Raw genomic sequence first — 14,346 nt, 5'->3', positions numbered from 1 at the left:
CGGGCCTTGCCGCCGAGCGCCGCGCACGCCGCCGCAAACTGTCGCAAACCGCTCCCTTGCCCGTGCGCCCGCCAAGGGCGATGCCGCAAAGCAGGGCCGGGAAGATGGCTGCGCGCTGGGCGCTGGGCGCGGGTGAGGCTGAGGGGACGCGGCGCTGGTTTGGGAGGTTCAGCTTGAGAGGAGGCCACCGGGATGGAGGAGTTCTCGTATGAGGAAAGGCTGGGAGAATTGAGATTGTTCAGCCTGGAGAAGAGAGGCTTCGGGGTGACCACGTTGCAGCCTTCCAATGTGTGAAGGGAGGGTCTAGGAATGATGGAGTGAGAGTATTTATAAGCGCCTGGAGTGACAGGATGAGGGGGAGGGCTTCAAACTGGCAGCGAGTGGGTTTAGATTAGATATTATGAAAACATAATATGAAAGGTATTATGAAACCACCTGTGAGGGTGGTGAGGCCCTGGTGCCCAGAGCAGCTGTGGCTGCCCCTGGATCCCTGGAAGTGTCCAAGACCAGGCTGGATGGGGCTTGGAGCAGCCTGGGATAGTGGAGGGTGTCCAGGGGTGACTGGACCAACCTAGGTGACTAGGGGTTGGACTGGATGGTCTTCAAGGTCGCTTCCAACCCAAACCATTCTGTGATTTTGTGATTCTGCTCATGCCTCGCTCACTTTCCCTTCCCTCCAGGTGCTGTCTGGGCGCGGGGTCTCCTCGGCTGGGCACGGCCAGAGAGGTGAGTGTGGCTCTGTCACCCATGTCCTGGTGCCCTGGGCAGTGGGACAGGCACTGCCCTACTGGGGTACCTGGGGCTGGGGCCATCTCACCCAGCCCTGCAGCTGTGGGGAACACGTCACTCTCTGCCCCTGTGGTGTCTTTCTGTGCATTCAGAACTTGTGCCATGATGGAAGTGTCTCTCTCCTCCCTTCTTTCTGTTGGACATCCATATTTTCTCTGACTTCATAGTTCAGGTTACAGTAATGTGGTATCTGTGCTGTCCCCCGTCAATGCTTTCCTTAGCTGCTCAAGTTTCCCCTCATTCTGGAGGAATCCCATAGCTGTGCTGTAGGAGCACTGGTACTGCCAGCTGTAATCCTGCAAATATCTGAATATTCCATGACATTGAAATGCGTGTGTTATGCTAATCTCTGCTCATAGGATGTGAACAGTGGTGTACAATGCCCTTTTGAAACTGATCAGCATGCTCTGTTTGCCTGACGTCTTTAAGATGCTTTGCACGGGTTGGCCACACACACAAAGATGTTCAAAGCTCAGTAAAACTCGGTATTTGGTCTTAAACTCATCTGTTTCTTGTAGTCTCGAGTGGCTGCCCACTGCTGCTTTATCCAGGCAGCAGGGGGCAAAATGTAGCTTGGTTTCTCAGAATCTGAGGTGAGCAAACTGCCTGAAAACTAATTTTATTACTATTGACTGTCTGATTTTTGTATTGACTTGATTGTGTTTGTGAAGTAGTTTAGAACACTTCTCTTTTCAAATTTCACAGTGTTTATAAACCTCTAATGCTCTGAGATACTTATCCCCTTGAAAAACTAGAAATTTTCACTGCTAAATATGTTGTTGGTAAAAGTCAAATAAGTATGGAAAGTACCTTGGGAAAGGTACAAATGGTTTGTGTGAGTCCTGAACCCCACAGGAACATCAGAAGAGGGGTGACTGTTACATTGTGTGACAATCTGAGGACACTTAATGTAGAATCTCATACCAGTATTCATGGTTTGCTTTAAGAAGCTTGAGTCTTCTTGCTGAATTAAAAAGCCCTTTCAGTATAAACTATAAATGACTTTAATAGTTTTGTTTTTTGAGTACACAAATGTGCTGGGTCTCTTTTTCAAGACAGCAAGTTCACAATTTTCCAGATAAACTGGGCAAGGAGAAAGAACTCTTGTGCTCAGCAGCTGAGGCTGTGGTCTTGTCTTGCAGGTGGCTGGCATCTGGTAGCCTTTTTCCTCTCTCATGCATCCACACAAGCACATCTCTGCAGAAAGTTGGGAAGTGGGAGAAGAAGAACAGGATTGTTTACCCTCCCCAGCTGCCTGGAGAGCCTCGCAGACCAGCTGTAAGATGCACCTGTGAATGGCCTTACCTGAGAATGTTCAGCAATTTCTGAACAGATTTCTGTCACTGTCTGCACAGGATGACTGCACAAGGCACTAGTTTGAAAGCTTGTTTGCTCATTTTTTAGGAATTTATTCAGTTTGGCTGTGTTGTAGAAGTTAATATCACTTGGAATGCTTCCCATCTCTAAATTATATTTGAGCCTCGAGTTACTTGGAGCTGATCACCTACTCAATGTGTGATTCAAGATGTAAGGGGCCCATCCTCTGTAGAAGTTTCTGAACTACAAGGAGGTAGAATTTTTACTGTCAAGAGCTGATATTCTGGAATTCCATTGTTATAATTTTTCTTCATTGGAAATCGATGTGTTCTGGCTTCTGCTAGACACACTGCTCAGTACAGTAAAAGTATTTACATTTCAAAGGAAAAGGGATTTTGTGGGCCATGAGCATTTACTGTTTGTTCCTGTGAACATTATGGCCTAGGACATAGAAATCCCTGCTGTGGACTGTGCTGACTGATGCAGGGTGTGTGAAAATGCAACTATTGACAGGTTAATTTATTAAATCAGTGTTTTACCTGTTTATCAAAAGTGCCATCTTTTTCAAATGTGTATTGATGTTAGATTGTACCAGCTGGTGCTGACCCGTGTTAGCAATAATGTTAAATGGGTCTGTGGAGGCAGATCTTCATGCCAATCAAACTTGAAACCCTCTTCACTTCTGGAGGGCTAATTAAGTTCATTCTGGTAATATTGTTTATTTGCTGGCCCAGTAAGTTGAGTTGACAGCAGAGTTTTTATTTATTCAGCCTTTATTTTTTAAGGCTGAATGGGCATGTCAATCGTTGCTTCTAAAGGTGGAGAGGATGAGAGGAAAAGATGGTGATAAACCTTCTGATTATCCTTTTCAGGACTTCTGCTTATAAACTAAGTGTCCTAAGATTGTATTAAAATTTCCTGTGTGCCAACAACTTTTTCTAGGGATTTCAGTTTCAAACGTCAAAGCTGTGCCTGATGTGCTGTTCTCATAATAAGCAGAGCCATTCTTTTCATTTTATTCCTAGAGCCATTCATTTTATTCCTAGTAGGGACATAGATTGTAGAGTAGGCATGGATTCATTCCTGTTTTCCCAGCGAAATTACTCATCCTTTAACTTTTTTTTTTTGCCCCTAGGAAGTATATCACTGTCGGAGGGAAATAAAATACAGCAAAGATAAGATGTGGTATCTGGCAAAACTGGTAAGCAAAGAGTTCTTTGTACTGTGCTTGAGAGAATGCAAAATTTAAATGGTGTATTTGTCTTAACAGCCTCATTCAATCACAGTTTAATCAGCATCTTTATAGCAGAGTCCTGGGGATGAGCATGGATCTGGACAGGGAATGGCTGTTTGTAGTTTGGTTTAGCTGTAAGGTATTGCGTTGAAGAAATGGTAATTAAGGAAACGAGAGTATTTTTGTTTTTATAATAGCAGTATAATTTAAGTAATGTCTTCTGAATAAGAGAAAGGAAATATTTGTAAATGCAGAAGTTAATTGTAACACTTTGATTGCAGATAAAAGGAATGTCCATTGATCAGGCTCTCGCTCAGTTGGAATTCAATGACAAAAAGGGAGCAAAGGTGATCAGAGAGGTAAATAGCAATATTCTTTAACACTCCTTGTTTCCAGAAAATTTTAAAATCAATTCCTCTCACCAGAAGTTTGGAGATGCTTCTACTTCTGTGGGTTTTTGTGTTTCAAGTAAGCCTGTTGGGAGCATGTTCTAAGTACATGTTTTTGTTGCAGTCATGTAATGTTGTGACTTATGTTTGGGTCACTTGTGCTGGCTGTTCTTACTTGTCATAGTGATAAATTCCATGTGGGTGAACTCTCTAGCAGTGCTTGGTGTTAAGTTCATGGTAAAAGTGCAGAATCCTGGTCACTAATTGTGTGCTTTGCTCTTAAACTGTAAGAGATGAAGGATATTATTAAGGAGAGGACTGAGTTCTGTAAAGGCACAAAAGCTTTGAATACACTGTAGTTGTTTGGATTCTCAAATTACTCATTTTCTTGTCTGAAGCATTGATTTCTGGTATAATTATGTCAAAGAAATGTCCTGTATTAGCTGAAAGTATTGATTGGACCAGGTCCGTTTTTCCCACCTTGGAATTTATTTCTAGTTGCATGTCTAATTACACAAAGGTCCATGGATGGAAAGCTGACAAATGCTGGTAGAAACCATCTTTTCCACTCCCTTTCCTCCCCAAAAATGTAACAGAATTGTCCTGAGGCTTTTTCATTTTATGCAAGGAACATCCTTATGTAAAAGATGCTTGTCTTTTAACAGTTTTTATCTCTATAAAATACTTTTTCTATAACTGATTTAAACTTGCAATTTCTTTCATGTTATCTGGAGATAAGAAATAGCATTGCTTAAATTCCTCCTCAGTATTTCCATTTCTTTTCCTTTTGTTACAGGTTCTGTTAGAAGCACAGGAAATGGCTGTAAAAAAGCACAATGTGGAATTCAAATCAAATTTACACATAGGTACATGTTTTAAATTTAGTGCATTAGAAAAATGTCATCTATCTATCTATCTACTCTATCCTACCTATGAAATGTGTTATATTTAATAAGATTTTGATGCTTGAAATCATCATAAGTGAATAGAGGACAGTTTCTGCTAAACTTAACTTTACCAAAGCATGAAAGGCACATGTTTGCAGCATTTTTAAGATGGATGTAGCCATCTGAGAGTGGAATTTCTGCTCCTTATTGAATAGAAGGTCCTGAAGAGGAAGATGCTTGATATAAATATGAAAGATTGGACAACAAAAAGCAAACCCTTTCTTTTTTTGTTTTTAATATTGCCAGTCAGAGATGGTGGAGGCTTTGTGGCTGGTACAACTTGATTTGCAGGATCAAAGTTAAACTTCCATCAGACACAGTATAAAAGTAAATGGGTAATGACAGTAAACTTCTTAATAAAAAGACTTGTTGGTAGATGATTTGCAAAATAAGCTTGTAATAACTAAATTGCTTTTTAGCCTAGAAAAATGTTAGGTAAATGTTTACCCTTAGGTGTTTTGAGGCCCAAAGGAAAAATTTTGTCTAATACAGGATAAATTTTACTAAACTGACCTCATAAGCTTAAAGTCATCTGGACTGTAGAGAGATTTAATTAGAATTCTTTGGAGCCTTCCAGGCCTCTGCCATAAGAAGGCTCAGCTGTAGTGCAGGACTGGATGTGCAGATAATGAAAATACCTGTGATGAATGCAATAAAGGGAGAAAAGAGGGAGAATGAAGTCAGTAAAACTACAGGAATTCATGAGACAAACTACTGAAAGGCAGTGAAACAAATGCCACCTTTAGAAGAGCTGTATAATCTAGTAAGTGCCCAGTGTGATTTGTCCTTCACCACATATTTATCTTCATGTGCCTGTTTTCTAAATTCACCTTTTTGGTGCTCCTGAGGAGCGTTAATGCAGCTCACGAGTTCCTCTGTAGCAGGGATCTGCTAAATGTAACAGAAGAAAGATGGAGGGGAGAATCCCGAGTAGAATTAACTTTCTAGAAGCAGCCATGAAAAATACCCTGGCAAGACAGGTGTTTTATTGCAGCTGTAGCAGTTTGTTCTTGACTGAATAATCTTCTCTCCCCTCTCCTTTTTCCTTCAGCGGAGTCGCAGACGGGCAGGGGCCGTTACGTGAAGCGGATACGGTACCATGGCAAGGGCATGTTTGGCATGATGAAAATCAGCAGGTGCCACTACTTTGTGAAGCTGGTGGAAGGTCCTCCTCCTCCCCCTGAGCCACCAAGGACTGGCTTTGACCAAGCAAAGGAATATGTGCAGCAGCTGCGAAACAGAACCCTTGTTCACACACTTTAGAGGCTGTGTAGGTGTCTCTTGTTAGGCAATGTAACTATATAAAGGAATAATTAAAGTCATGGTTTAGTTATATCTTTGGTGCTCCTGGAGCTGGATGATGTGAGAAAAATCATGGGTTTTTTCTTATTTGTCAAATCACAGGTATGGAAAAATCTTGGAGCAGCAGGATGTTACTTTTTCTGAGTTGCTTGGACCACAGCATTTAAACTCAACCCTGGACTGTCAAATCTAGAAGATATGGTGCTGATAGAAAGCTTGGTGTCTCTGTTAGGTATGGTGGGCTATTTATTGTAAGACAATTCTTGACAGTCATGTTGCAAGATCAAGCCTCAAACTAAAATTTGACATTTTAAAGTAGTTGCAACATTGGAAAAAACAAGTAACAGTGGACAAAACCAAGTAACAATAATATTTCAGAATATCAGACATCAATTTTTGGTTTATTTGGGCTTTAACAGCCTTCGTTGTGTGTCTTGGGCATTGTGTCTGGGAGTGGGAAATAAAAAAATCCTTGGAAGTTCAGGCTTTGGCAGTCAGTAGGTGGCAATATTTAGTTTGTCAGAGAGGAAGCGGTAGTGAAAACTTCCACAATAGTCAAACTGGTTTGGGTTTTGCCCATGGCTTTAATAATCTGATATAGGCATGGAGTTCAGGCTGTCCTCTGGAAATTCATTGTGGGTAACAGGCAAAATATGGAGAAAAGCTTTTTTTTTTTTTTTGATGAAGAGTGCACTAATTCTGCATTGTTTGGAAACAAAGTGCTTTTGTAACACTGAGGAAAGTGAAACACTCCATGGATTTAATATGGAATGGCTTGTTGCCTATACAAATCAGGCTTTGAGGTCTCTGAAAAGAATCCCATTTTTATCATTAATCCTTTGAAGAGAAAAAGACTGAGATTGATAGGGGGAATCTCATTTCATTCAGTCATATTTTCAAATCAAGATGGCCAGAGTCGATTACCATCAACATAAAAACAGAATGAGCAGCTGCTTTTACATGCAAATGTCTGATATTTAGACCTTTCTTTTCCATTCTGGGAACACAAGAGTGGAAGACAGATTGCTTACCTCATCTGGGTCTTTCTACCTCAACAATTCATGGTAGCTTTTCTTACATGTGTTTACTTTGATCAGTACTTGGATGATGGCAAAGGGACAGTTCCTGTAAGGAAACAAATTATTTTTACTGTCTTAACAAAGGTTGGTACAGAATGATTTCTTCTGGCTACCAAAGAAAGGGTCTCATGATGCTGGAGAGTATTAGGGGATGGTGAAGTTACACAAGAAGCACATTGAGAGCTCAGTGCCATTATTGGGGGATTATTTGCTGTCTGGTTGTCTCCAGTGCACTTTCAAACACATTTCTTGCTGTAAAGCCACGATTTAGTAACTTGCCTGAAAGGTGTGTTCTGATAAAACTCTATCTCTGCAGTCCCTGATGTGTGTTTGAAGAACTGTTTCTGTTGTACTGTGATAAACAGCTGTGCTGGGTTCTGCCAGCTGCCCTTAAACTCCTCTGTCAGAGTGAATCTCTTACAAGTTGTAGCAAACTTGAATTGTTTATAATATTTTTGGGGATCACTGATCTGGGAGAAGACTAAAGAATCACAAAATAATCCAAGTTTAATAAGCATTTACATATATTATACTCTAGACACATTTAAATATCTAAAACCTGGTTTATAGGAATTTTATTCCAGTACCTATTTCTCCTGCATGCTGTAGATTTTGCTTCAGATCCTTTCTGGACCTCCAGAGAAGGCTGTATCCTTAGAGATATCATTACTCTGGCTATGAATCCACAGACAGAGAGAGAAGTGAGAATGTGACTGATGTATTTTCCAGCTTCTTTATGATTTGCAGGTGGCCCTGAAAGTCCTTTAAACAAACAGACCTGGGCTTTAAAAATTTTTCAGTTAAAAAGCAAGGCTGTTGCTTGTTTTCTTTCTTAAGACAGTAAGTGGGAAAACTAATTTTTGGCATGTTTTTAGTATTCTTCTCTTCCTTGGTAGCATTTTCTGCTGTCTTAAACATGCATAACCCAGAGCTGATCTTTATGGTGCTGGCTAAGGAAGCTGTGTCTGTGACAGGAGTGATGGGAGATGGGGTGAGGTGAGGGACTGACTTGGTCCCTGCCTTTCTCTGGTAGGATGGTAAGAATGTCTACAGTGGTTTCTGTGATAGGTCCATCAGAATGCTGGGAACCTGAACCTTTTCCAGTTTGGTAACATCTAGTGACACAGCTTTATACTGGCAAGTTCTATATGTAATTGTATATTTATAAATTCTAGAGGTTTGATTCTGCTGTGCTTTTCATGGTAATTAGTGCATCTGCACCTCAAGTTAGGTGTTTGGTAGAGATTCAGGAGCAAAATTCCATGCTAACTGCAATAAACCATTAGGAGATCATTATAAAGTAATGTTTTAAAATGAACTGTCACCAAAAGGGATGGAGAGGCAGTGAGGCCTCTACTTGGTGCTGATTTCATGAGTAACGTCTGGGGGCACTGTAAACTCACCACTGGTGTGTGTTTGTGCTGGTGCTACAGAAACAGGAGAAGGAGCAAGTTCATGTGAAGGTGTAGTGAGGCTTCAGGGAAATCTGAAGAGAGCAGAACTGTGAGCTCTGCTCAGCAATATGAGAACTAACTGAGGAGAAACTTGTAAACCTGTTGTTGGGCTTGTTCATAAACATTTTGAAGTATCCAGTGAGAAAGCAGAAGTACTTTAGTCAGGCAGCCTGGTATCTTTATGGATTGTTGTGGTTGTTTGTTTGCTTTTTACTTTTTAAGATTTCTGGGCAGTTATTAATGAGGTGGTTCATCAAAGGTAGAGTAAGAAAGGCTCGTGGTTGTAGTTACAAAATAATCATCATCCTTTTTTAAACTTGGAAGATACGTGGGAGTGTGAGAGTCAGTGACTGGACAGTTGGGTACCGCTGGTTCTGGCCAGGTCTGAACTGGGAGCTGCTGTGCTGAGGTGGGTTGTGTTAGGGCTCAGTGGTACCTGGGCACTGACAGGTGTGTCCTGCTCAGTGCTTCAGCTGTGTTGCTGTACCTGGTGTGAGCTTGGCTCGACCAAGGTCGTGCAGTGCAAATGTTGTGATTCCCTGTTGGCACAAACAGCAGCTGTGTGACAGTCCTGTCTCCTCTGCGCTGCGCTGTCACTGGGGAAATCCCTCAGTCACTGCAGTAAAGGAAAATAGGAATCACTGCTTCCTGCCAGTCCCTATGAAAATCCACTGCTGGGATGCTGGAAAGTAATTTGCAAACACAATTCTGCTTTGAATAGAAATAAGGTTACTCCTAATGTCCTCAGTGAACCACAGAAACAGAGTGTGACATTCCCCAGCATATGAGCTACAGTCCTGCTGAAAAGGCCCCTAGTTCAGGCTCTTCAAATAACAAGGCTTTATTGCTGAATGACATCTATCCAGCAGTACTTCAGCCATGTAATTTAAAATAATTAAAAGCTGAACAAAGTAAGAGACTGTGATGGCAGAAATAATCACACAAGTTGCTGTTTGCTGGAGCCTTACATGAAGAAAATGTCTTGAGAAGAAAGATTCAGGGACTGACTTTTGAGTGCTTAGACTGAGGTAAGGAGCAAGATGTCTCTTGGGAATAGTCAGTGAATGCAGAGCTCATTTTGTATTTACTCTGTAACATCAACACTCTGTGCTTGTTTCAAGGAAGTTGTACATTAGTACAGAGGGCAGGCTGCCATTGAAGGGAACGAGCCAAGGAGAGCCTAACTCTCCTAGACAAATTAGACATTCACCTCAAGAGTATTAGCTGAGGAAATTAACCTAAAAGTCTGTGTAATACACTTGAAAACAATAACAAAATGTGGGATAGAGCATCTGAATAGCTGCTGCATCTGTGGGTGGTGCACAGCAGTGCAGCCATCAAGCTTTGTGTGTTCAAGGACCTGTGGCACCCGTGTTCCAGCTCTCAGTGCTTTTCTGTTTACACTAATGAGGACTCCTTTACTGCTGGGAATTTGTCTGCTATGTCTTCTATCCTAATAGAAAAGTGGCAAACCAGTCTTTTGTCTTCTATTATTAATCAAACCCTGATGCCAGCTAAGAGTAAAGGCATTTGTACATGCTGTTGTGGGAAACTCCATCCATGTGTGCAGCTAATAAGCTGGGAAATGTGTCTACAGCTTTCCTATTGATTATCACCTTCAGAGCAAGACAAACATGGGTCCTTACTGTACGTGGCTGTGTAAATTAAATCTTTATTTAAATGAAAGCAGAGTGAGATGCACTGCACTGGGCCAGTACAGGATTGCTGTTTGGAACCAGCTCCTCTAGATGCCCAATTCCTTGCCTTCTTTTTTCCCCACTTAAGATTCCCAACAGTGCATTAAGATTAACTCAGTAGTTAGTAAATTTTCCCCTGTGTAGTTTACAAGCTCAAGGTTATGGGCTAGAACGAGTAGTGTCATGCTATAAATCAGGTGTTATGGAACAGCTTGTGAGAGTGCACAGGAGTCCTTCCCCTCACACTGTCTTTGTCCAAAAACTCTGAAGGTAGAACTGGCACGAGCCCAGAAACCCCCACAAATGGCTGATTAAATAATTAATAATAAGCCTTGTGCTGCTACCCTCTCTCTTGACATGTGAATGAGGCAAGACAATTTTCATCTTCTAGACCAAGGTGTATCTAGAGAAATTTGAGTGTGAAACAACCAGAACTGAGGTGCCCTTAGGAAAGGAAGATGAATTCCAGAGTCAGCGAAGGAAAGGGGAAAAATTATATGGAACTTGGATTTACTTTGGGCTAGCTGGAGTCAAGAGCAAGAATCAGAAGTCTGGTGCAGTTACACCTCTCTTAGCTCCAAAAGCCAGTGAAAATTTCTGAGATCAAGGCAATACCAACTGAACTATTGGCTGAGTAGCCAGAAGTGTTTGCATTTGTCTCTAGCATGTCACACTTCAAAGCAGAAATTCCCAGCTGTTCTCATCAAGTCTGAGGTGTTTCAGAGATACTCTTCATTTTTCTTTTGCTCTTATTATCTGTCTCTTTAGGGGGCCTGTACTCACTGCTTTTGTGGGGATGGATGCTTGGAAAGCAATTATTGTTCATCTTCTCCATCTGTTCTGATGCTGGATATGCCTGTCTTTTTGAAGGCTTTCAGAGTCTGTGCTGGGAATGGATTTCTCTTCCTAGTGTTGAGAGATTTGTATTTTTAACGGGTATTTGTTTTATCTATCACATTCTAGATTTATTCACTTGATAATCTCTCAGCAACACAGGCAATCTTCTCATGTCCTGCTCCAGTATGCAGGGATTTTATTCATTTAACAGTTTGGCTTTGGGCTGAGATAGCCATGAGAGGTAAATCCTGCCATGTGCTCACCACCCCCAGAGCAGCAGGAACTTGCAGGGAGCTGCAGCTGCTCTCAGCATTGTGCTCTTAGAAGCTTTCTTTACACGTGGAAGATATGAATAAGTTACTGTGTGCTGCATGTCTTTCCCTCTCAGACCTTCTCAGACCATGTCCTTCTTTAATATGATTTCTTGCTGATAAGTGAGGCTTCTTGATGGATTTTTTGCAATGACTGCCTGTGCTCTGTTAACCACTTTTAGGTATCTTAGGAATTCTTTTTTTACATCCGTCTGCTTTGATACAAAACAAAGGCATCCTTCATTCTTCAAGTTGTGTTTTGTTGAAGTTAGTTGGAAAATGAGGTGGAAAAGCAAGCAAAACTGCTTCAATAAAGTGACATCTCTGCCCCACTCCAGCACAGCTCTGGAATAAACTCAGTATCATTTTGCCTGAATGTAAGATATTAAAATTTCTTTCTATCTACAGCAGGGAAAAACAGCAGGTCTTTTGTTCTCTGACACAGAAGCTTCCAACTTATTACTCACTTAAAAAAAAACCTCTACAAACTTAATTCAGATCCTTTATCACACAGCATCCTATATTTATTTTTCAGAGATATTTTCAGATGTTATGTTTATTCCTGATAGCAATCGCAGGGGCCAAAATCCTAGGTTTCAGAAGGAGGCTGATAATAAATCTTTCTGATATGGTTCCTGGGAAGGCAGAGCAATGGGGTGATGACCCAGGGCTGCTCCAAATACCCACAAGGTGAAAAGCAGCAGCAGCCCCTGTGGTTGACAGTTCCTTGGCACAGCTGTGACTTGGCAAGTCAACACCCTCATGGCACTGACAGCATAAACATTTTGTGGCAACTGTGCAAAGCAGGCAGCCAATTATTTTACTAATGATTTCTTCTTTCTGCTCTCCTCCTCCTCCATCTGCCCTAGAGAGAAAAACTTTCTCCCCTGTACTTTGCCTTCATGGATAATGGCAATAATATTTGCTTTCAGTAAAAATGTGGTGTTAATACCGCAGTAGCCTGTGCTGTGTGGGACTTGGCTGTGTGATTACAGTCCTCCTCTAAGTCCCCCCCCATTTTCCAGACATTCCTACATCCTGTGGGAGCTGTAGCAGGGATAGTCTGAGTTTACATCCCTGGTGACTCTTCTCTGAGCTCCATCCTGCAGGTACCAGATTTCTACCAGTCTCTGAGCTACCTGGGGTAAAGGGAGGGGAAGCATTCAGCAGTGAAAAGGTAACTTCAGATACTCCTCCTCCATCGGTTTTAAAGGAGAGGGGTGCAGCTTCCCAGTTGAAGACTGTCCTCTGCCTCACCACTCCTGTCAGTTGTGGAATCCAGTACAGCACGTTTGTCTGGAGACAGTGATGAAGTGATTATTAAATGCAATAGAAATCATTCAGGCCCCTTTTGATTAAAAGTTTCACTCTTATCTCTCTGACTTGCTATGTTTTTTGGAAAGAGCTCAGCAGAGATACAGAGCCAGGGAGGGAAACCCTTCCCTGCTTTGTTGTTTTGAAGGGATGGGGCTTTCAAGTACACTATGGTAGTGTTTGGCTCTAAAACAAATGTTTGATATATTAAGATACAAATCTTAACCTTGAGAGACTGGGGACCCTTTCCTACCCAGCCTGGACATTTGAGCAGTGATCCAAGTGCATTAAACTGTGTGGAAATGTCATCTTCTGGGTACTCATCATGGAATAAAGCACTAAAAATTTAAGAAATAACCATTATTTTGCATATAACACATGCCAGAGAAAGAGTGTGAAAAAAAAAAGGCAGCACCCTTCTATCAGCCAGCTCTTTTGAATAAAAACATAAAATATTAATTTAAATCAACTGAAAGGCATTAAAAACTTGATGTTCTCCTTGCCCCAGAAGCACTCTGCTGATAAGAAACAAATTAAAAATGCAGAGTTTTCAAATAGCAAAAATGCTGCATATTTTAAATGAAGTTGGTCTTTTTATGTATAGCGTTTTGGACTAAAAAATAATATTAAATGCACATAAAAATGATTACTGTAAATGGTGAAGACATCAAAGTTTGGCATCAAAGTTAAATGAAAGCTTGGAAGTCTGTTTGTTTGATCTGTACATAAATAAGCTTAAAAAGAAGCCAGGGCACTCTCACACAGCTGGAACTGGGTAGCCAGTTCAACTTCCTCTGCATCCCAGAGATTCCCAAAGTAGGTTAGATCCAAAGATGGTCAGTATTTTTGTTGGGATTTTTGCATTTGCCTGGCATGCTTCTCTGCCAGTGTACCACAGAAAAGGAGTTGGCAGAAAACAAAGTTACAGGCTCTTATAAAACACAGAGTGAATGAATTCCAGGACAGTGAAATAAATGCCTCTTTTCTCTTCTGGTTTTGGCACGAGGGTTATCAAAATGAAGGTGAAAGTCCTTGACCTTGATGAAGCCAAGGCTCTTATTGTTAATTGTGTTCCTCCTGGCTGTGTTTCACTCACCATTCCTGGGTTGGTAAGAAGTGTGAGTTAGGAATACAGGTCAGAGCTCTGTTAATTTATATCAGCTGAAGATCTGCTACAGAACTAAACCACACTAATGTTCTGTTCATTTTAGTTTGTTCTTAGGAAAAAAAAACAAACATCAAACAACAAACTTGAGATGTGGGATCTGCAGGAAAATGTGGGACTTAGTGCCTTTCACCAGAAGACCCCACTGTTCTTTACAGTGATGAACTCCTAGAGGAACCTGCACAGTGCAGAGCAATGAGCTCTGGAGCTCTTTGGGTATAGTGCAAATGTGAGACCTTTATCTACAGAGAGCCCAACTGCAGCTCATTTAGTTTGAGAAATTCAAGTTGTAAGCAACTAGAAGCAAGACTTCAAAGAAGATCTCTTTGTGATCCTGTGACTTTCGTTTAGCAGCCCAGACCTTTGGGATCAGCAGACTTTCAGTCCTTAAGGGCTCATGGCAGTCAGTAAAATTTGTTCTTAAAACCTCTACAAATTTACCCTGTTTCATTCGGCTTCTAATCAGGGCCCGTCTATCACAAACCTTTCCCCAGAGCCCTAAGCTGGAGCT

The 14,346-nt window shown here is 41.5% G+C and overlaps 1 protein-coding gene across 3 annotated transcripts; it reads left to right on the top strand.

The window, feature by feature from the left end:
• Positions 1-71: 71 nt before the first annotated feature.
• Positions 72-6,461, top strand: MRPL22 (mitochondrial ribosomal protein L22). 3 transcript variants are annotated; one of them, XM_014253206.2, is made up of 9 exons: positions 72-132; positions 681-726; positions 1,308-1,382; positions 1,932-2,067; positions 3,242-3,307; positions 3,622-3,699; positions 4,526-4,595; positions 5,728-5,946; positions 6,081-6,461. In XM_014253206.2, exons 1-8 carry the CDS (start codon positions 81-83, stop codon positions 5,937-5,939), a joined length of 735 nt encoding a protein of 244 aa, XP_014108681.2. In that variant the 5' UTR covers positions 72-80; the 3' UTR covers positions 5,940-5,946; positions 6,081-6,461. The 3 variants fall into 3 exon arrangements, with proteins under 3 accessions (XP_014108681.2, XP_014108680.2, XP_087919720.1); XM_014253205.2 differs by having other exon boundaries at positions 5,728-6,461; XM_088063594.1 differs by lacking the exon at positions 1,308-1,382 and having other exon boundaries at positions 5,728-6,461.
• Positions 6,462-14,346: the final 7,885 nt, after the last annotated feature.

Source organism: Pseudopodoces humilis, chromosome 17, assembly GCF_049639895.1.
Source record: "Pseudopodoces humilis isolate 2021_Gansu_Grassland_sample_001 chromosome 17, ASM4963989v1, whole genome shotgun sequence".
Lineage (NCBI taxonomy): Eukaryota > Metazoa > Chordata > Aves > Passeriformes > Paridae > Pseudopodoces > Pseudopodoces humilis.
The sequence above is the reverse complement of the archived record's forward strand: the minus strand, read 5'-3'. Positions and strand labels throughout refer to the sequence as shown.

Bases quoted from the DNA above. Each gene is read 5' to 3' on its own strand.
- MRPL22 (XM_014253206.2), top strand. From the start codon at position 81: ATGCCGCAAAGCAGGGCCGGGAAGATGGCTGCGCGCTGGGCGCTGGGC. The intron at 3,308-3,621 runs GTAAGCAAAGAG...CTTTGATTGCAG, and splicing joins TGTGGTATCTGGCAAAACTG to ATAAAAGGAATGTCCATTGA. The intron at 3,700-4,525 runs GTAAATAGCAAT...CTTTTGTTACAG, and splicing joins GAGCAAAGGTGATCAGAGAG to GTTCTGTTAGAAGCACAGGA.